Source organism: Hypanus sabinus, chromosome 28 (assembly GCF_030144855.1).
Source record: "Hypanus sabinus isolate sHypSab1 chromosome 28, sHypSab1.hap1, whole genome shotgun sequence".
NCBI lineage: Eukaryota > Metazoa > Chordata > Chondrichthyes > Myliobatiformes > Dasyatidae > Hypanus > Hypanus sabinus.
The window spans coordinates 43,717,031-43,738,551 of record NC_082733.1 but is presented as its reverse complement, the minus strand read 5'-3'; the positions used below and the strand labels follow the sequence as shown (position 1 = coordinate 43,738,551).

The 21,521-nt window shown below is 42.0% G+C and overlaps 2 protein-coding genes across 6 annotated transcripts in view; one reads left to right on the top strand and one right to left on the bottom strand.

Moving 5' to 3' along the window:
- zwilch (zwilch kinetochore protein) overlaps positions 1 to 21,521 on the top strand; it is a 50,826-nt gene that overhangs the window by 21,048 nt on the left and 8,257 nt on the right. For 3 of the 4 annotated variants that reach the window (XM_059953068.1, XM_059953067.1, XM_059953065.1), the window contains 9 exons: positions 175 to 283; positions 766 to 845; positions 2,711 to 2,867; positions 3,665 to 3,693; positions 3,788 to 3,924; positions 7,691 to 7,786; positions 8,167 to 8,285; positions 9,235 to 9,346; positions 12,975 to 17,220. In XM_059953068.1, coding sequence (XP_059809051.1) covers positions 175 to 283; positions 766 to 845; positions 2,711 to 2,867; positions 3,665 to 3,693; positions 3,788 to 3,924; positions 7,691 to 7,786; positions 8,167 to 8,285; positions 9,235 to 9,329 — 822 coding nt within the window. In that variant the 3' untranslated portion in view covers positions 9,330 to 9,346; positions 12,975 to 17,220. Of the gene's footprint in view, positions 1 to 174; positions 284 to 765; positions 846 to 2,710; positions 2,868 to 3,664; positions 3,694 to 3,787; positions 3,925 to 7,690; positions 7,787 to 8,166; positions 8,286 to 9,234; positions 9,347 to 12,974; positions 17,221 to 21,521 lie in introns of those variants that run through there. The other variant, XM_059953069.1, reaches the window with a different exon arrangement.
- The window catches only part of lctlb (lactase-like b), a 49,927-nt gene continuing 37,781 nt past the window's right edge, over positions 9,376 to 21,521 (bottom strand). Inside the window, exons 13-15 of one of the 2 annotated variants that reach the window (XM_059953071.1) lie at positions 20,364 to 20,427; positions 14,956 to 15,029; positions 11,916 to 12,038 (exon numbers count right to left, since the gene is read on the bottom strand). In XM_059953071.1, the coding sequence (XP_059809054.1) occupies positions 14,956 to 15,029; positions 20,364 to 20,427 (138 nt within the window). In that variant the 3' untranslated portion in view covers positions 11,916 to 12,038. Of the gene's footprint in view, positions 12,039 to 14,955; positions 15,030 to 20,363; positions 20,428 to 21,521 lie in introns of both variants that reach the window. The other variant, XM_059953070.1, reaches the window with a different exon arrangement.

Sequence of the window (21,521 nt, the reverse complement as noted above, 5' to 3'; positions counted from 1 at the left end):
TAGGCTACATGGCTGCTTCCTTTGTGTATAATTCTTTGCAACATTAATTGTTATTCTAAAATAGCAGCACTTTGGTTAGATTGGAATACAGTTTAACCTCATTTAAGAAAATTAAATTCTTAAATTTTTGATCAGGACTTTCTTTTAATCAAATTTTTGTTTTTTTTTTATCAGAAATTGAAAAGTGATGAAGCAGCTGTAGAATCAACCATCCATTCATCATTTGTACCTGAACGTGGAGATCTTGATTTTGCAGAGCAGCTCTGGACTAGAATGAGGAAAAGTATGTATACCCGTGGACTACCCCACCGTTGATATTGGATGTCAGAGAATAGAATTAAGTGTTCCTTGTAGATTCACTCTGTCCCAGTCCCAAGAAAAAGGCACAACAAACATGTGAAGTAATGTGATACTTAAATTCTCAATTTTAATTTTTTAAAAGTTGAATTTTTAGTTAATAATTGGTAGAGCTGTAAAGACTGCAGAAGGCAGTAAATATTGATGGATTTAAATGAAAATATACCATGTGGTAAAGCAGTATTATCCTTATAAAAAAACAGTATTTTGGAAATACTAAACAAGTCAGACAGCATCTGTGGAGAGCAAAAGAAGAGAGTATGCTATAGTTATCATGAAAGCTTTGATTTGGGTGCCTTAAATTGGACTGTGACATTGGAACTCTGACTATGCTTTTTCCTCCTCTTGCTAGCCTGGCATTACTTATGCAGAGTTCTACTCATTGTTTTTTTCCCGTTTGTTTTTTAGCTGTTTCTTCGTACCAAGATGTGGTAGATTGCTTAACACTAGTTATCAGGCACTTACAAAGCAAGGATATTCAACCATGGGTATGATGTAAACTCATATTTTAATGTTGTTTAAATGTTAAATTAAAAATAGTTGTAAGAAAACTATTGTTTTTATCATTTAAGGGGTTAGGTAGATACTCTATAGAGCAGGGGTCTCCAACCTGGGGTCTACTGACCTCTCGGTTAATGGTAGGGGTCCATGGCATAAAAAAGGTTGGAAACCTCTGCTATAGAGGATGAATTAAAATTTTATATGTATTTTTAGCTAATTGTTTGCTGATTAATGCTGGAAAATTAGACTGTGGATGTTTATATGCCTCAGTAATATGGTCCTGTAGACATCACATGACTTGTCATTGGTACTGCTTTCAGAGTACTTGTATCATAGGTGTCACTGGTAGATAACTGTACTGCTGTTATTTCGCGTTCCTCATAGACTGACCATCTGAATTGTACTTACATGGATATTTCAGAAGTGCATTTACCAAGAAAGAATCAGTTCTCAAACACGAGGAAATCTGCAGATGTTGGAAATTCAAGCAACACATACAAAATGCTGGTGGAACGCAGCAGGCCAGGCAGCATCTATAGGGAGAAGCGCTGCCGACGTTTTGGGCTGAGACCCTTCGTCAGGACTAACTGAAAGGAAAGATAGTAAGAGATTTGAAAGTAGGAGGGGAGGGGAAAATGCGAAATGATAAGAGAAGACCGGAGAGGGTGGGGTGAAGCTGAGAGCCAGAAAGGTGATTGGCAAAAGGGATACAGAGCTGGAGAAGGGAAAGGATCATGGGACGCTAGAGAAGGATCCAACATATAATTCTCCGTAACTTCCGCCACCTCCAATGGGATTCCACTACCAAGCGCATCTTTCCCTCCCTCCCCCTTTCCGCTTTCCGCAGGGATCGCTCCCTACGCGACTCTCTTGTCCATTCATCCCCCCATCCCTTCCCACCAATCTCCCTCCTGGCACTTATTCTTGTAAACGGAACAAGTGCTACACCTGCCCTTACACTTCCTCCCTCACCACCATTCAGGGCCCCAGACAGTCCTTCCAAGTGAGGCGACACTTCACCTGTGGGTCGGCTGGTGTGGTATACTGTGTCCGGCGCTCCCGGTGTGGCCTTTTATATATTGGTAAGACCCGACGCAGACTGGGAGACCGTTTCGCTGAACACCTACGCTCTGTCCGCCAGAGAAAGCAGGATCTCCCAGTGGCCACACATTTTAATTCTGCATCCCATTCCCATTCTGATATGTCTATCCATGGCCTCCTCTACTGTCAAGATGAGGCCACACTCAGGTTGGAGGAACAACACCTTATGTACCGGCTGGGTAGCCTCCAACATAATGGCATGAACATTGACTTCTCTAACTTTCGTTAATGCCCCTCCTCCACTTCTTACCCCATCCTTGATATATTTAGTTCTTTTTTTGTCTGTTTTGGTTTTCTTCCCCCCTCCCTTTTTTTTCCTTTCTCTCTCTCTGCCCATCACTCTGCTTGTTCTCCATCTCCCTCTGGTGCTCCCCTCCCCCTTTCTTTCTCCCTAGGCCTCCCGTCCCATGATCCTTTCCCTTCACTAGCTCTGTATCCCTTTCGCCAATCACCTTTCTGGCTCTCAGCTTCACTCCGCCCCCTCCGGTCTTCTCCTATCATTTCGCATTTTCCCCTCCCCCTCCTACTTTAAAATCTCTTACTATCTTTCCTTTCGGTTAGTCCTGACGAAGGGTCTCAGCCCGAAACATCGACAGCACTTCTCCCTATAGATGCTACCTGGCCTGCTGTGTTCCACCATAATTTTGTGAGAATCAGTTCTCAAATTGTTTTCAGAAGTGTTGGGGCTTTGTGTAACTTACCATAATGCTTATTGTAGCTAAACCCTGAACAATTTCTGGTCACTTTTCAGATTCATCAGGGTAGCAACAGTTCTCTCAGCAAATTAATCCAGCAGTCTTACCGAAGCGCTATGCCCACTGTCTCTGTTAATGGATTAGCTGCTATCCGAATGCTTCTGGAGTTAGGTCTGGACAAATTGCGGAGGGATTACATTAACTATTTTATTGGTAGGTATTCCTCAATACTTATTAATCTGAAAAATGCTTCATTGGGTTGGAAATATCAATACAAACCCATTGTCCCTCACACCTTCCCCGGTAATGCAGAAGGCAGGTGCAGGACAATGCTGTGTGAGTGAAATGGTGTGAGGTATTGGAGTAAAAGGTACTTTGTAATGACAGTAGGATGTATTTATATTCCTCTTTGCTGCTAATTTAACAGGCCACATTAAAGTTTCAGCAAAGGGTGGAGAGGGGCAAGGCTGGAAAGGAAAGGTGAAGGAAAAGGGAAACACATGGGTGACTGAAAGCCCTCGCTTGTCTCTTACTTCAAAAAAGGTAAGGAACAAACGACCTGTTGGAGGAACTCAGAGGGTCAAACAGCATCTGTGGGAGGAAAGGAATTTTAGTTCGAAACTGCATCAGGACTTGAGAGGTTGATCAAACTGCTGAGTTCCTCCATCTGATTTCTGCGTCTGCAGTCTCTTGTGTCTATAAAAAGTAAGTTTAATACTGCGTAACACAAACAAACTGCTGGAGGAGCTCAGTCAGGCAGCAGCTATGGAGAGGAATAAACAGTTAACATTGCGTGCTGAGACCCTTCATCAGGATCTTATTGGGACCTCGTCTTGGCCTGAAACTTTGACTGTTTATCATCTCCATAGACGCTGCCTGATCTGCTGACTGCTTCCAACATTTTGAGTGTGTATTTCTGGATTTCCAGCATCTGCAGAACCTCTTGAGTTCAATTCTGTACGTGTGTGTTTTTTAAATGAAATAATTATAGAAAAATTATTTTCTTCTAGGTCAAGAACTCACCACTTTGAATTACTTGGTAAGGGCAATGTATAATATTTATAAATTGTGACTGAACTAATTTTTTTCTTATCTATTTTAGCCTTTATTGACATTTTGATGCTGTCTTGCAGGATTACTTTATAAATTCCACTGTAAATTTTGAAGACCAGATTCTCCGTCTCCAAAAACTCCATCACATGCTTGAGCTGGTAGTGAGCTGCAATGCTTTCCTCACCTTGAGCCACGAGAATCTCTTTGCATTGACACAGTGAGCACTTAGTTAATTCAAATATTCAATGTAAATCATAGTCTTGCAGACTTGCAGGGAAATGACTCCTTTACTTGTAGATATCTATTCCTTTAGAAATCTCTTTGTACAATACTACATTTTTAGATGAAGCCGTTCTCGGGTTGAAGAAGCAACACCTCATATTCTGTCTGGGTAACCTCTAACCTGATGGCATGAATACTGATGTCTCTAACCTGGTCATTTTTCCCCTCCCCGCCTTTCCACTCTTTTTCTATTGTTCTTTCTGGCTCTCCTTTTACCCCTTCTCCTCACCTACCCATTACCTCCCTCCGGTGCCCCTCCTCCTTCCCTTTCTCCCATGGTCCACTGTCCTCTCCTATCAGTTTCCTCCTTTGGCCCTTTACTTTTTCCACCTATCATCTCCAAGCTTCTCACTTCATCCTCCCTCCCACTCACCTGCCAGCTTGTACTCCTTCACCTTTGTCCCACTTTCTTATTCTGGCTACTGCTTCTCTTTCCAGTCCTGATGAAGGGTCTTGGCCCGAAATATTGACTGTTTATTCATCTCCATAGGTGCAGCCTGACCTGCTGAGTTCCTCCAGCATTTTGTGTGTGTTGCTACTGTTTTTTTAACTAAACAATGGCTTATAATGATATTGCGCTCTGTGTTCTCTTCTTCCTGCTTGAATGATTGACAATATTAAGATGCACAGCCATTTGGATTCAGAATCGACTTGCCAATAGAAGATAGTATTGGTTAGTGGGACTTATTCTGGCTGGAGGTCTTTGACTAGTCTTGTTCCGCAGGGATTAACACTGGGACCTCTGCTGCTTGTGATATAATATGTGACCTGGATGAAAACATAGATGAGTGGATTATTAAGTTTACAGATGATATGAAAATTGTGGTGATATGAATAGTGTAGATGACTAGCAAAAAACACAGCATGATATAGATCTATTGCAGATACGAGCGGGAAATGGCAGATGTGAAGTGTTGCACTTCGGTAGGTCAAATGTAAAGAAGCAGTACAGTTTTAATGACAAAACCCTTAACCGTGTTAATGAGCAGAGGGATCTTAGGGTCAAAGTTCATAGCTCCCTAAATGTGGTACACAAACTGTTAAGATGTAATGAAGACATATGGCATGTTTGCCTTTATTGGTCAAGATACTGATTTCAAGAGTAGAGAAGTTGCAGCTTTATAAAACTCTAATTTGACTGCACCTAAAGTATTGCACTCAGTTCTGGTTGCCCCACTATAGGAAGGATATCTAGGCTTTGGAAAGAGTGCAGAGGATGTTGCCTGGAGTAGAGGGCTAGTGCTATAAGGAAAGGTTGGACAAACTTGGGTTGTTTTTCTCTAGAGAGGGGGAGGCTGGGAGGAGATCTGATAGAAGTTTGTAAGATCATAACAAGCGCAGATAGAGTAGACAGCCAGAATCTTTTACCGAGGTTGAAATGGCTGATTTCAGAGGGCATACCTTTAAGGTGAGGAGGTAAGTATAAGAAAAACAGTTATAACTTGCAGAGGACTATTTCAAGAGTGAACAAACAATTCTGAGTGAGGTTGGAGGTGACATTGGATGCACATCAGCTCTGGCAGGATTTGCAGAACATTACTTTCCTACAAAGTGAAACCCAATAGCATGAATTTAAGTGATGCTTCACTACCAGATGAGCCTAACACCTTCTATGCCTGCTTTGATAGGGAGAATATAACAACAGCTACACCCAGTGACCCTGTGATCTCTCTCTCAGAGGCTGATGTCAGGCTGTTTTTCAGGAGGGTAAACCCTCATAAGGCTGTAGGCCCTGATGAAGGACCTGTTACGGCTCTGAAAACTTGTGCCAACCAACTGGCGGATGTATTCAAGGACATTTTCAACCTCTCATTGCTATGGTCAGAAATTCCCACCTGCTTCAAAAAAGCGACAATTATCCCAGTGCCCAAGAAGAGTAGTGTGAGCTGCCTTAATGGCTATCATCCAGTAGCACTCACATCTATGGTGATGAAATACTTTGAGAGGGTAGTTGTGGCTAGAATCAACTCCTGCCTCAGCAAGGACCTGGACCCACTGCAATTTGCCCATCACAATAGGTCTATGGCAGACTCAATGTCAATGGCTCTTCCCACGGCCTGAGATCACCTGGACAATACAAGCACCTATGTCAGGATGCTGTTCGTTGACTATAGCTCAGTGCTTAACCCTATAATTCCCACAGTCCTGATTGATGAGCTACAGAACCTGGGTTTCTGTACTCCTCTCTGCAATTGGATCCTTGATTTCCTAACTGGAAGACCATAATCTCACTGACAGTCAACACTGGTGCACTTCAGGGGTGTGTGCTTAGCCCACTGCTCTACTCTCTCTGTACACATGACTGTGTGGCTAGGTGTAACTCAAATGTCATCTATAAATTTGCTGATGACACAATCATTATTGGTAGAATCTCAGACAGAGATGAGAAGGCATACAGGAGCGAGATATACCACCTAGTTGAGTGGTGTCACAGCAACAACCTGGCACTTAACACCAGAAAGATGAAAGAGCTGGTTGTGGACCTCAGAAAGGGTTAAGACGAGGGACCACAAACCAATCCTCATAGAAGGATCAGAAGTGGAGAGAGAGCAACTTCAAGTTCCTGGGTATCAAGATCAAGAAGGCAAGACAGCAGCTATATTTCATTTGGAGTTTGAAGAGATTGGGTTTATCACCTAAAACACACAGACTTCTATAGATGTAATATGGAGAGCATTCTTGCAGGCTGCATCGCTGCAGGATGCGATTGCACAGGACTGAAAGAAGCTACAGAAAGTTGCAAAATTAGTCAGCTCCATCTTGGCTACTAGCCTCTGTAGTATCCAAGACATCTTCAAGGAGAGGCACCGTAAAGTACATCGTCCATTATTAAGGACCCTCATCACCCTGGACATGCCCTCTTCTCATTGTTTCAATCAGGAAGGAGGTTCAGGATCCTGAAGGCACACACTTAGCAATTCAGGAACAGCTTCTTCCCCTCTGCCATCTGATTACTAATAGGACATTCAATCCATGAACACTATCTCTCTTTTTTATATTATTTTTGTTTTGCATTATTTTTAATCTTAACTGTTTAATATACATATGCTTAATGTAATTAATTTACTTATTTTTTTCTTCCTATATTATCACGTATTACATTGTACTGCTGCTTTGAAGTTAACAAATTTCACAGCACAGGCAGGTGACAATAAATCTGATTCTGGGATGTTTTAGGGCAGTTGTTTATTTTTACACAGAGAGTGATGGGTGCCTGGAATTCGCGGCCAGAGGTAGGTGGTAGAGGCAAAAATAATTGAGGCATTCAAGAGGCTCTTAGATAGGCACGTGAATATGCAGAGAATGGAGGGAGATGGACATTGTGTAGGCAGTTTAGCTGAGTATTTAATTGTGGACCGAAGGACCTGTTCTGTTGTATGTCCCTTATTACGTAGAAATTTAGAAAATTAACAGTGAAGTGGTATTTGATGCCAGGGGAGAAGGTAAGATAGTGAAAGAGAAAAGATGGTAACATTAGTTTTGAATTGCTTCGACAGAAAAATGGAAACAGTGGGCTGAAGGACTTGCAAAGGGTTGTGTTTGGTTTATAATGCGGTAAGGTTAGTGGTACTGATTGTGAGTACAAATCAATCATGTGTGTTAAAGTTTTAAAATGTACTATTGAGATTATTATCGCAGAGGTATTTTCTTTGGTTACTTAAAAAAATGATACTGCATCTCCTTGATTTGTCTCATGACAGGTCCTGCTCTAAGTACTACAAGGATAATCCACTGGATGAACATCATGTTTTCCAGTTGCCAATAAGACCCATGGCCATCAACGCTTTCTTTGAGAAGTAAGCTTCAAAATAATAATCCCTAAGGTGTTGATGCAGAAGCAATTTATTTGATTAAAATACCCAGGTAGATATTTGGAATATAACTTGCACATTAATAATTTCCTCCAATTTTGAGTGTGCCTTGATAATGTTTTATGCCTCAAGTCCAGGTATTTTGGATCAATTGAAGGAAATTGTGCACATTGGTGAACTCAGATACCAGATGTTTTAAAATTTGTGTCTGCAGTCTGAAGTGCCTTGAGCATGCTTGTTACTCAGTGATCAAGTACCAATCAAAGACTGATTAGAACATGCGACGGAGCAAATAGCAATAAAACTCAGAGTGCTCTTCATATTTGTAAGTGATGTCCCAGTAATTCTGGCTTCTTGCATTGCAGTGAACATCCCATCATGTGGAGAATGGAGATCATCAGTGGCCACGGGCAGAAAGAATTAAAGACAATTTGGCAGTTGAATACCAGGCCACCAGTGGACCATATGACATTTACTAACCCAGGTATTTTCTTTTGTGTTTTCGTGTTCTTTGGTATTGAAACAAAGTATGCCAATTGTGCCTTTTAGTTTTTGGGATACAGGCCTGTTTGACCATATTGAATAAGATGTTCCATATGTTATTAGCTCAGCAACCAGAATAAGTCAATTAACCTTCTGTCTGTATCTGTATCTGAGTTCCATACAACTGTCCTCATTCCTTAACACTTAAGATGCTTCCCTGGCAGGAATCAATTAAACTTGATTTATGTTTTTACAAGGTAATATTTTTAGGAAGCTATGGGTATCTGACTGAATTTTGTTTAAATAGCTATACATTCTAGAATATTTATTGCTGTGGCCTGTGTTTTGGTCTTGAATTTGATTACACCATAAGTGGGTAGTTTCTCCTTGAGAGCCGTTAATGTTACTTTTACAAATGTGCTATATAATCCAAATATATCTTATTATTTGTGTGAATGGGTGGCGGGTTGGAGGTATGTCCCTACCAAAGGAGGCGTAAGGCACTCCTTCCCTCCGCTAGCCTGCAGCTAACCGTTGGGCAAAGTGTAGCACCTGCTTAACCCCACCCCCCCTCCGAATTGGGGCCACATGAAGCCATCGGAGTAGTTAGCGCATATCACAAGTCTTGGTTATGTGACTACTGATGCTAGGCAGACAGTCTCTGAAGAGTATTGACAATGGCCGGGTCACCCGACTAGTAAAGACACTGCCCAGGAGACAATGGCAACCACTTCTGCGGAAAAATTTGCCAAGAACAGTCATCGTCACAGAGACCAAGATCGCGAATGTCATATGATGCGGCAGATAATGATGATGAATGTTTACAGCTGATTTCTGCACTGTTGCATTACGGTTTATTATATCACAGCTTAACCTGGTTCTTCTCAGATCTGAAACACTGCACAGTTTTAAATGGAAAATTACACGACTAATTTTATTATTTTTTAAAGATCTGCCAATTGACGATATATCACTGAATGCTGATTACGAGGAGACATTTTACTACAACACAGTGATTAGGTGTAGTCAAGCACATTCCATGTAAAACATTGCAGGAAAAAGGTAATCTATCAAAAGGATATATTTTCCATACTTTGAATGCTTAATAACTTTGCACCTTTTACTGATCAAGAGGAATTAGCCAGCCCACTACAGGCATTGATTACAGGTTCAACATTAGAAATCTCAAAACTTTCTTTAGTATTGCTTAGTAACCAGTTCAAAACACTTGGTCTGAAAAGCAAAATAATTTAGAAATAAAAACAATTGAATGCTGAGATACTCAGCTGACAGCATTTGTGGAGTACAAAACACCTTTAGTTCCCCTGCCCTAACCACCTCATTTAACCATTGATGCCTAGTACCTGTACAATTCCATCCACCATTAGGGAGACTTCTTTCTTGGTTACAGACCCTCTGCCACTACCTTCCTCTCTGGTAGATCTACTCACCCTTAACTTCTCTTTCGGCTCTTCCCATTTCTCCAGATCAAAGGTATAGCCATAGGCCCCAGCTATGTCTGCTTTTTTGTCGGCTTCGTGGAGCAAACCATGTTCCAAACTACATTGCTAACGCTCCCTAACTTTCTCCATTACATTGATGACTGCATTGGTGCTGCTATGTACATACATGCCAAGCTTGTCAATTTCATCAACTTCATCACCAGCTTCCACCCAGTCCTCAAATTCACTTGGTCCATCTCTGAAACCTCTCTCCCCTTTCTTGACCTCTGAAGATGGAGGCAGAATATCTACTAACACCTTTTACAAACCCACTGACTCCTACAGTAACCTTGATTATGGTTCTTCCCACCCTACCACAGGCAAGGATGCCATTTCCTTCTCTCAGCTCTCCTCTGTCCACCACATCTCTTCTCATGATGAGACTTTTCATTCCAGGACATTCAAGATCAGCTCTTTTTTTTTTCCAGAAGATTAGGTTTCCCCTTCATTGCTATACATACAGCCCTCACCTGCATCTCCTCCATTTCCTACACGTGCCCTCACTCCATCCCTCCTGACATAACGGATAGTGTTTTCTACTTGTTCTTACTTACCATACTATGAACTTCTACATCCAACACATTACTCTCGGCAACTTCTGCCATCTCTAACAAGATCTCTCATCACCATTAATCATCTGCTGTAACAGCCAGGATATCCTGGTGACCAGCCAGTTGAATTCCACTTCACATTTCTACACCGACATATCTATCCAGAGCCTCCTAAATTGCCACATTGAGGCCAGATGCTGATTGGATGAGCAATACCTCTCTTCCATCTTGGGACTTTCAACTGGATGGCAGCAATATTGATTCCTTTAACTTGCAGTAACCTTTCCCTCCTCCAGCCTCAAGACCGGTCCATTACCTACATCTTCCTCCCTCTGGTTCACTTCTTCTGTCCCTTTATTCTATGGTAGACTGTCCTCTCCTGTCAGATTCCTTCTTCAGCCCTTTGCTTCTTTCACCTCTTAACTTGTCACGTTATTCTCTTCCCATCTTCCTACCATCCCCTCTCATCTGGATTCATCTGTTACCTGCCAGCTTGTGCTCCTCCCCCTCCCTCTATCCTTTCATTCTGGCTACTGCCATTTTATTCCAGTCCTGATGAAGGGTGTTGGACCAAAATGTTGACTTCATTTCCCTCCATAGATGCTGCCTGACCCACTGAGTTCCTCCAGCACTTTATATATGTTGCTAATGGTTCAGTTTGATGATCTACTGTTGGAACGGTTTACTAAATTATACCACAATTACTAAAAGGGCGATCTAAATTTTATTTCAGAAAAACTAAGAATTGGCATGCCACAAATAAATTCAAACGCTACGAGTGACAAATATGTCATATGATCTCCTGTACCTGGCTGAGGTTTTAATTTCATATAATGGACTTGAAATTAGCTTCAAATTGCTTTTGATACCTATTTTACAAGTTAGTAATTATTACCTGAAGATTTGAGCCTTTCAAAGGTAATTTTATTTGAACAAAACCCCTGACCACTGTCACGTTTATCAGCCAAATATGTAATAGATTAATTTAAAAATATTTTTGAAGACAAAAATATGTCATTGAGTATATAATATGAACTAGGCACATGTCTATCCATTATTATTAATTCACCAATATGTGTTTAACTGACTGACACAGTATTTTTTGGACCATGTTGTTATGGGCTTAAACATGACACATTGAAAGCTTGGCTGATTAATTCAGCTTGACCTGTATTGGCTTTGGCATGAAATAATATCATTGTCACTATACATATTGCATTTGGTGGTGGTACTTATTATCTTGTGTCAGTAGTTAACCGTTGTTAACTTTGGATTGTACACCGTGTCCTTTAGGGAAGGAACTGCTGATATCCTTTACCATGTTGTGAATTCCTTCACCTCAGTCATGGAATATGAATTGGAGGTTTGGATGATGGTTTTGTTAGTAAAATAATTTTATTATTCCAAGATTTAATATTCATTCACTGGAAAAAAAACAATATTTTTTAAGATGATGCTGACGAAATACCAAATCCAATTTTTATTAAAATGTTCTTATTTCAACCAACTTTCTGAAGAAACAAACCGTTAACAAGCCTTTTTTTCTTGCATATGTAGCATCATATACTGTAATAGCAGTCTAGGTTTCTCATTGTTTCCGAAGTAAGAACATCAGTAAAAGAGCACTCAGGAGTATACAGAGGGTACACACAGTTGGGACCACAATCTCAGTCACCATTTCCATATGATTGATTAGAGGATCTAAAATTCAAAAGAAGAAAACAATGTAAATGTTCTTTACAATTATTTAGGAAATAATTTCACTAAATGAAGTTAGTTTATTTAATATGTTATAAAATCTCTTATGGTCCTATATAAAACAAAAAAGCTGGGATAGATCTTTTGCTAATACTGATAGCAGTGTTTTCCTGTTCATCTACTTTTGTAAAGTTTTCATAACTGAAACATTAAATTCCTTTGAATCTCAAACCATAGAGAGGGATAATATTGAACTATTTACAGGCTAGAAATACACACTAAGACGTTCATCCTTGCTAATAGTGATGTAATTTAAAAATAGAAATATAGCCAATCATCTAAGTTCCAATACCTGTACTGGCATGATGAGGCCACCCTTAGATTGGAGGAGCAACACTTCAATTCCATTGGAATATCGATTTCTTTAATTCCTCTTCCTCCCCTCTTCTTCCACTCCCCACTCTGATTCCCCTCTTTCCTCTTCTCACCTGTTTATTTCCTTCCCCTGTGCCCCTCCTCTTTCCTTTTTTCTCCAAGCTTCACTCTCCTTTGATTCTTTCTTTGGTTCATTGCCTTTTCTATCTATGACCCCCGCTTCCGACACCTCCATCTAGCTTCACCCATCATCTTGTACTCCTTGCCTCCCCCAACCTTGTTATACTGGCTTCTTCCTCTTTCCTTTTCAGACCTGATGAAGGGTGTCAGCCTGAAACATCGACTGTTGCTGCCTGACATGCTGAGTTCCTCCAGCATTTTCACCGTCTGCAGAATATCTTGTGTTTATAATTATGGCTTCAAGTTACCCAAGAATATATTTGATTATTTTTTTTTATTTTCTGTGTTTAGAACTTGTGTGCAAAGTTCAGCATCTCTATTTGAGTTACTGAGCTAGCCATCCTTGTGTCAAATCATCCTAAAGCTCTTCTTTGTTATTTCCAGGTTTGACTCAGGTCCACAAGACCAGCCTGTGAAGAGGTCAGCTACTCTCACACCTTCACTGCCTATTCTGTCTTTATAGGCACATTCCAATCCCAGTGGAATTAAGTCCAGTGCCTGCTTATTGGACCAGTCCCCGATGAACGTTTACATCCTGTTAACTCGGGCTCCTGGACCTAGCTCACATCCCCCTGTTCCCTGTTTAATACAGGTGACCCCTCCTGTGCTGGTGTCATCAGTTTTCTTTAATGTGAAGCTGTATCGTCTATGTATCAAGCCATGCTAGTTGGGATGAAAAAATGTTTACTGTAGTTAATGTACTATTTATCATTAGATTTAGATCTTAGAGAAGTTATTCCATATCTCACATTTTTCATCAGCAATTTGTGAATTTTGTAAAGTGAATTTCTATTATCAGTGATAATGCAGGGGTCACCTGTGTTCCCTGCCAGATCTGTTGGTTCAGAGAGCAATAAGTCCAATTTTTGTCATGGAATATTTTTCAGATGCATCTCTGGTCTGTCTTGTAGGTATTCCTTTCTTCTTCCCTCCAATCTCTCCCTGACATCCATTCTCTGTCCAACCACGATCTCTCTGATTGTTTGTGTTTGCTTAGGTTCTCTGGAAGGAAATCTGGCTTGCCTGGATGCAACTGCACCATTTCAATAAAGCCTTGTTGCCTGCCTGTATACTCACTTTATAGAAGCTTGATTTGTGCTTTTGTCACCAGTAAAACCTCCTGGAGTTTCAAAGATTGAGGGGATCTCATTGAAACATGTCGAAAATTGAAAGTGGATCTGGAGAGGATGTTTCCTATAGTGGGGGAGTCTAGGACCAGAGGGCACAGATAGAGTGGATGTGGAGAGGATGTTTCCTATAGTGGGAGAGTCTAGGACCAGAGGGCACAGATAGAGTGGATGTGGAGAGGATGTTTCCTATAGCGGGGGAGTCTAGGACCAGAGGACACAGATAATGTTGATGTGGAGAGGATGTTTCCTATAGTGGGGGAGTCTAGGACCAGAGGGCACAGATAGAGTGGATGTGGAGAGGATGTTTCCTGTAGTGGGAGAGTCTAGGACCAGAGGGCATAGCCCCATAATAGCAGGATGTTCCTTTAGAGATGAGGAGGAATTCCTTTAGCCAGAGGGTGGTGAATATATGGAATTCACTGCCACAAAGAGCTGTCCGGGCCGTCACGCAATGGGTATATTTAAGGCAGAGGTTGATTGGTTCTTGTTCAGTAAGGACAACAAAGATTACAAGCAGAAGGCAGGAGAACGAGGTTGAGAGGAATACTAAATCAGCATTGATCAAATGGCATAGCAGCTTCAATGGGCTGAATGGCCTAACTCTGCTCCTATGTCTTGTCTCATGGAATTAAATTTGCTTTCTCCAGCTAGTCTCTTATCTTTTGTAGATAGTGTTTCTTTGGAATGATGTCCTGTGCTACCTGTGTGGAGTTTGCAATATTTCCTGGGTGCCCTGGTTTCCTCCACATCCCAATGATGCGCCAGCAGGTTAATCAGCTAGTGTAAGTGCCCCTCTTGTGGAGATGGATGGTAGGAGAATCTGAGAGGAGAGGATGGGCTTGTGAGGAAATGGGCAGCAAGGAATAGGACTGATAGAATTGCTTTGAGAGGTGATATTAATCTGATGGCTCAAATGGCTCCTGCTGTGATAGTTACAAGAATTTAAAAGTTGTGTGCCATATGTATTTTAAAAGATAAATAATGCATTACCAGAAAATGCTTGCAGTTTTCAAGGCAATATGAGATTTCAAGTGGGAAAACATTGAAATCAAAATGCACAACTTGTTAAAATATTTGCTCAATGATTATTTCAGAGATATTTTAAATGTGAGAGGACAAAGTAAGATCAGCCTTCTTTAACCGTGACTTGCAGCCACCATGACTAATGTGCACTTAAAACTTTGTTGCTTTGAAGATTTGACCTCAGCACTGAAATGATCTCAAACCCTTAATACCTAAACTTCATCATGCACTGGCCAAACTGTTGGCAAATGCGCCTGCTTCTCATTTGTTCGGTCTGTTCTTCCAGCTGGAAAGGGCAAACAAAAAGAACCCATTAGCCCAACAGTGGTGCCTCCTCACCCAATCCTTCCCCAATAGATGAAATGTAGTGGGGCCAGCGTCAATTTAAAAGTTCTATGGAATTGATACATATATCATCTATTAATTGATATATGGATATCAATTGATAGATACCTATAAATATCTATATTGATAGATTTGGAAGTTTAAAAGTTTTGGAAGTTAAAAAGTATATGGAAAATATAACTGTTAGTGACCCAACTTATACACTGTATTTTAGGCTTAGTAATTTTTTTTTACAGCAAATAATTACTGATATCTGGGATTTCATGCTTATTTCAAGAGTAACAAATTATGAAGCATATAATGGTAAAATATTTGAAGTATGCGTTAGTCTCACGAGCCCATGGATCTGCACCTGGAAAGCCTAGCTTCCTCTCCTGGGCAAGGTTGTATGGAAGACCAGCAGTTGCCCATCCTGCAAGTCTCCCTCTCCACGCCACTGATGTTGTCCAAGGGAAGGGCAAGGGCCAATACAGCTTGGCACCAATGACGTTGCAGGAGTTGCCAGAACAAGGTTGAAGGCAATGTCAGACCGCCTTAGGGACTCCAGCTCCGGATTTGTCCGCAGGGTTTACTCCTGAAGCCTTTCTCATGAGTGGAGGTTTGAAATCAGAGTTTCCATCTCTTAGATGGACTGCCTTCCCAGGCTGATGAGCTCCATCTACCCAAAATGGTAAAATATAAGCCATTGGAATTAATAATATATTGGCTTATATTTACTGTGTATAGTAAATGTATATTACTGTGTATAGTTTGAAAACCTGAAATTAAAAAAGAAGCAACATACACAAAATGCTGGTGGAACGCAGCAGGCCAGGCAGCATCTATAGGGAGAAGTACTTAGAGAAGCTTTAAACACAAGAAAATTATTTTCCTAACATTTAATTTCTAAAAATGGAGGTGGGGGTTGTATGATGTAATGGTGCAGTAGATTTTATGGTCCCATAAATGAAAGAAAAGAGATAAAGGTGATTTTGCCTGTCCTAATGTAAACTAAATGAAACTGAACTGAAAATGTACTAGGCCACACATGGATCTGAGAGTGGTTTAACTAGCTCCTTTTCCAACTGGCCAAAGTGCTTGTGTCAACATATACAAGCCCGGGATTCAATTTTTTGCGGGTATGCTCAGTAAATCCAATAACTACAATAGAACCAATTTTGCAGTAACAGTACGGACAAACAATCAGTGTACTAAAACAACAAACTGCAAATATGAAAGAAAGAAATGATAATAATAAATAAACAATAAATATTGAGAACATGAGATGAAGAGTCCTTGAAAGTGTCCCTGCACCTAGTGGTGTGGATCCTGAGGCTCCTGTACCACCTTCCTGATGGCAGCAACGGGAAGACAGCATAGCCTGGGAGGTGGGGTTCTGATCTCTTGTGACGACGCTCTGTGTACATGTGCTCAATGGTGGGGAGGGCTTTACCCGTGATAGACTGGGCCGTATCCACTACTCTTATAGGATTTTCCCTTCAAGGGCATTAGTGTTTCCATACCAGGCTGTGGGACAGCCAGTCAATATACTCTCCATTACACACACATTTCAATTATCCTGTGCATTTTTAAACAAAATGCAACATGTTTGTTTTATGTCTTATAACTAGAGTGGTGGTCTGATATTTCCTCAGGTTAGTTATTCCTATCTAGACCGTAAGATATATAGGAGCAGAATTAAACCATTTGACCCATTGAGGTTTATAGAGTTCATTAATTTTAATATTTATGCTTTCCTTGGAGTTTTTAGACAAAGCATCCTTCATTTTGTTACTCAACAGTCTTGAGAAGATTGAACAGATTCAACTATTTCATTGCTGGTGATGTGTATAGAACTATGAAACATCCTAGCTACTGGAATTATTTGAATACTTTGTCACTGGATGTCCCTAGGGAAGGGTGTTGTGGAGGCAAGTGTCTCTACAGTTTGTTCAGCTCTTTGTGTGATTAAAATTAAAAATTGCACTGTTGATGTTGAAAGGGAGTGTCTTATTTGCAATAGAACCATCAAGATACTACTACTGCTCCAAAATGTAACAAGAACATCGAACTTTGTTTCTGTTCCATGTAATGTTAAAACCTTACTTGGCCTTTGCAGCTTTTGCTGATGTCCAGGATAATGAACTGGGAGCATATATTCTTTTCTTCCACTTCCTCCCCCCCCCCCCCCCCCCAAACTAAGCTGGGATACCTGCTTTTCCATTCCACTGGCATCAGATGCAGATATCCGGGACAATATGTCTACTCCATGCTGAGCTGGTCTTTTGCCAGGTCCCATCTACATGCACCTGGACATAGGGCACCAGAGTAGTGATCAACATGACGCTATTACAGCTCGGGGCAACGGAATTCAGAATTGAATTCCAACTTTGTCTATAGAATTCTGTATGTTGTCCCTGTGCAATATGTGAGTTTTCTCCAGGTCCAAAGGTTAGTAGGTTAATTGTTTACTGTAAGTTGCCCCGTGGTTAGGCTAGGGTTAAATCAGTAGATTGTTTCATGCTGTGTCACTAATTAAAATTAAAATAAAATAAAAATATCCCTCCAAATCCTTCCCTTCCGTGTACCTATTCAACAACCCCGCAACTGTCTATTCAGACCCCTCCCATCCATGTACTGATTCAAACCCTTCTCATCTCTGTGCCAACTCAAACTTTTCTTAAATGTAATAATTAAACCTGTATCTGCCACTTCCAGAGTCATACCACCCTCGGACTGATATTTATCTCCCAGTCAGAGGCTGGGCTGGCCTTCTTTTCCCTAGAGTCAAGGAGGTTGAGGATTTTCAGCATTTATCCCCGTGGCAGTAGTATCATGAGTGGGTGGGTGGGAGAGGGACTTGTTTTGCACATGCTTTTGTTGTTCTGAGTACCTGGGGAGAGGGTCCCATTGTTTATTGTACGATTGATGGGTTTAGTGTACCCGGGGAGAAGGGCCCGTTGTTTGTTGTACGATTGGTGCGTTTAGTGTACCCGGGGAGAAGGGCCCGTTGTTTGTTGTACGATTGACGCGTTTAGTGTACCCGGGGAGAAGGGCCTGTTGTTTGTTGTACGATTGATGCGTTTAGTGTACCCGGGGAGAAGGGCCCGTTGTTTGTTGTACGATTGGTGCGTTTAGTGTACCCGGGGAGAAGGGCCCGTTGTTTGTTGTACGATTGATGCGTTTAGTGTACCCGGGGAGAAGGGCCCGTTGTTTGTTGTACGATTGGTGCGTTTAGTGTACCCGGGGAGAAGGGCTCGTTGTTTGTTGTACGATTGATGCGTTTAATGTACCCGGGGAGAAGGGCCTGTTGTTTGTTGTACGATTGATGCACTTAATGTACCCGGGGAGAGGGGCCCGTTGTTTGTTGTACGATTGATGCGTTTAGTGTACCCGGGGAGAAGGGCCCGTTGTTTGTTGTACGATTGATGGGTTTAGTGTACCCGGGGAGAAGGGCCCGTTGTTTGTTGTACGATTGGTGCGTTTAATGTACCCGGGGAGAGGGGCCCGTTGTTTGTTGTACGATTGATGCGTTTAATGTACCCGGGGAGAGGGGCCCGTTGTTTGTTGTACGATTGATGCGTTTAGTGTACCCGGGGAGAGGGGCCCGTTGTTTGTTGTACGATTGATGCGTTTAATGTACCCGGGGAGAGGGGCTCGTTGTTTGTTGTACGATTGATGCGTTCAGTGTACCCAGGGAGAGGGGCCCGTTGTTTGTTGTACGATTGATGCGTTTAGTGTACCCAGGGAGAGGGGCCCGTTGTTTGTTGTACGATTGATGCGTTTAATGTACCCGGGGAGAGGGGCTCGTTGTCTGTTGTACGATTGATGCGTTTAGTGTACCCGGGGAGAAGGGCCCGTTGTTTGTTGTACGATTGATGCGTTTAGTGTACCCGGGGAGAAGGGCCCGTTGTTTGTTGTACGATTGATGCGTTTAGTGTACCCGGGGAGAAGGGCCCGTTGTTTGTTGTACGATTGATGCGTTTAATGTACCCGGGGAGAGGGGCCCGTTGTTTGTTGTACGATTGATGCGTTTAATGTACCCGGGGAGAGGGGCCCGTTGTTTGTTGTACGATTGATGCGTTTAATGTACCCGGGGAGAAGGGCCCATTGTTTGTTGTACGATTGATGCGTTTAGTGTACCCGGGGAGAAGGGCTCGTTGTTTGTTGTACGATTGATGCGTTTAATGTACCCGGGGAGAGGGGCCCGTTGTTTGTTGTACGATTGATGCGTTTAGTGTACCTGGGGAGAAGGGCCCGTTGTTTGTTGTACGATTGATGCGTTTAGTGTACCCGGGGAGAGGGGCCCGTTGTTTGTTGTACGATTGATGCGTTTAATGTACCCGGGGAGAAGGGCTCGTTGTTTGTTGTACGATTGGTGTTTAATGTACCCGGGGAGAGGGGCCCGTTGTTTGTTGTACGATTGATGCGTTTAATGTACCCGGGGAGAGGGGCTCGTTGTCTGTTGTACGATTGATGCGTTCAGTGTACCCGGGGAGAAGGGCTCGTTGTTTGTTGTACGATTGATGCGTTTAGTGTACCCGGGGAGAGGGGCCTGTTGTTTGTTGTACGATTGATGCGTTTAATGTACCCGGGGAGAGGGGCCCGTTGTTTGTTGTACGATTGATGCGTTTAATGTACCCGGGGAGAAGGGCCCGTTGTTTGTTGTACGATTGATGCGTTTAATGTACCCGGGGAGAAGGGCCCGTTGTTTGTTGTACGATTGATGCGTTTAATGTACCCAGGGAGAAGGGCCCATTGTTTGTTGTACGATTGATGCGTTTAATGTACCCGGGGAGAAGGGCCCGTTGTTTGTTGTACGATTGATGTGTTTAATGTACCCAGGGAGAAGGGCTCGTTGTTTGTTGTACGATTGATGCGTTTAGTGTACCTGGGGAGAGGGGCCCGTTTCAGTGCCGTACAACTCTGTGCTACATTTAACCACTGCAAAAATCCAAGTCATTTACAACAGGAAACAATTGCGAGTTAAGTGGAGCTACATCATCTGAGTGTGATCAAATGGAATTGCTGAGTTATTGGTTAAAAGTACAGCGGCTTCCCATGTTTTAATAAACAATTCTTTGTTGAATGATGGGGTGGGGGAATTACTTAAGAGTTAGAGAAACAATAACACCACTTGCATGTGTTCTGCAAAGTTGCAGAGAGACATTGGTGTCCTGTAATATGCATTACCAGTAGCTAGGCAGCCGCATCATAGTACATTTACTCCACATGGGCTCTGGCTGAATCGTTTTGCTTCAAACTGTTCCCAAATCCTATGACTATGTTCACCTACCTGCAGCAAGCAGTGCATTGGTGGTTGAACATGCTTCTGCAGCCTTGCGCAGCCAAATTTCAATCTAGCCAGAGAAAAGAAGAAAGCTTGTTTAATAAACGTCTTTTGGATAAGGATCAACATTCTGCAGCTGAGGAGAGGACCAGCAATGTGATGTTAAAATAATATACAGATCAGATGTTTTCAGTTTCCTGGAACTGGTTAACCCCCTGCCCAGACTGATAGTGCTGGTATCTCCCATGGAGTTTAAACTTGCTCCCTGAATTCCCATCATTACTAACCATACAACTGGGGCAACTTACAGTAGCTAGTTAAGCTACTAATCCACAAGTGAATGAGACCGGACCATCCAGGGAAACCCACACGGTCGCAGGGAGTACCCAGACAGTGGGGGCAAGGGGGGGTCACGATTGAACCCACAATGCTAGAGAATTCGGAAGCAGCTCCACAACTGCGCCACTGTTAAATTCTACTGCATATCTGTGCAATATCAGTGGATTCTCTATTTTCATGCCAGGAGTTATCTAATCTTTAATTACCTTCATTAGGCATAGGATAGCAAAACGCTGACGAAGGGTGTGGCAGTGAAATGCACTTCAAAATTTTTCATTTCATAGCTAACCTTTATTTTAAATCAAATCCTAGGGAAAGGCTGAAAAGGTTAGTGGTTTTTTTCCTGGAATGTAGAAGAATGAGGGGAGATTAGATAGAGGTAAACAGAATCATGAGAGGTATAGACAGAGTAAATGCAAGCAGACCTTCTTCACTGAAGTTGGTGAGACTGGAACTGGAGGTCATAGGTTAACAGTGAAAGAAGAAATATTTAAGGGGAAACGAGGGGCACCTTCTTCACGTCCACACTACACCAGATAAATCCGTAACTGAAGCTCTTTCTCTTCATTTTTACCCTCCGTCCACACTAAAACAGCATTTTCGTCCCCTGAAACCGGAGCTTTTCAGAAACGCTTTCCAGGGTGGATATTTTTAAAAACACTGCTCGGGCAGATCAGTGTGGATGGAGTAACCAGAGACTTTTGAAAACGCTGTCAGACGGCAGCGTGCTATTTCACTGTTTTCTTGAATGCAACCTAGCAATTTCTGAACAGACGGCAACGAGACTGAAGCCAGAAGAGTTAAAATGTACTCACCAAATACTTT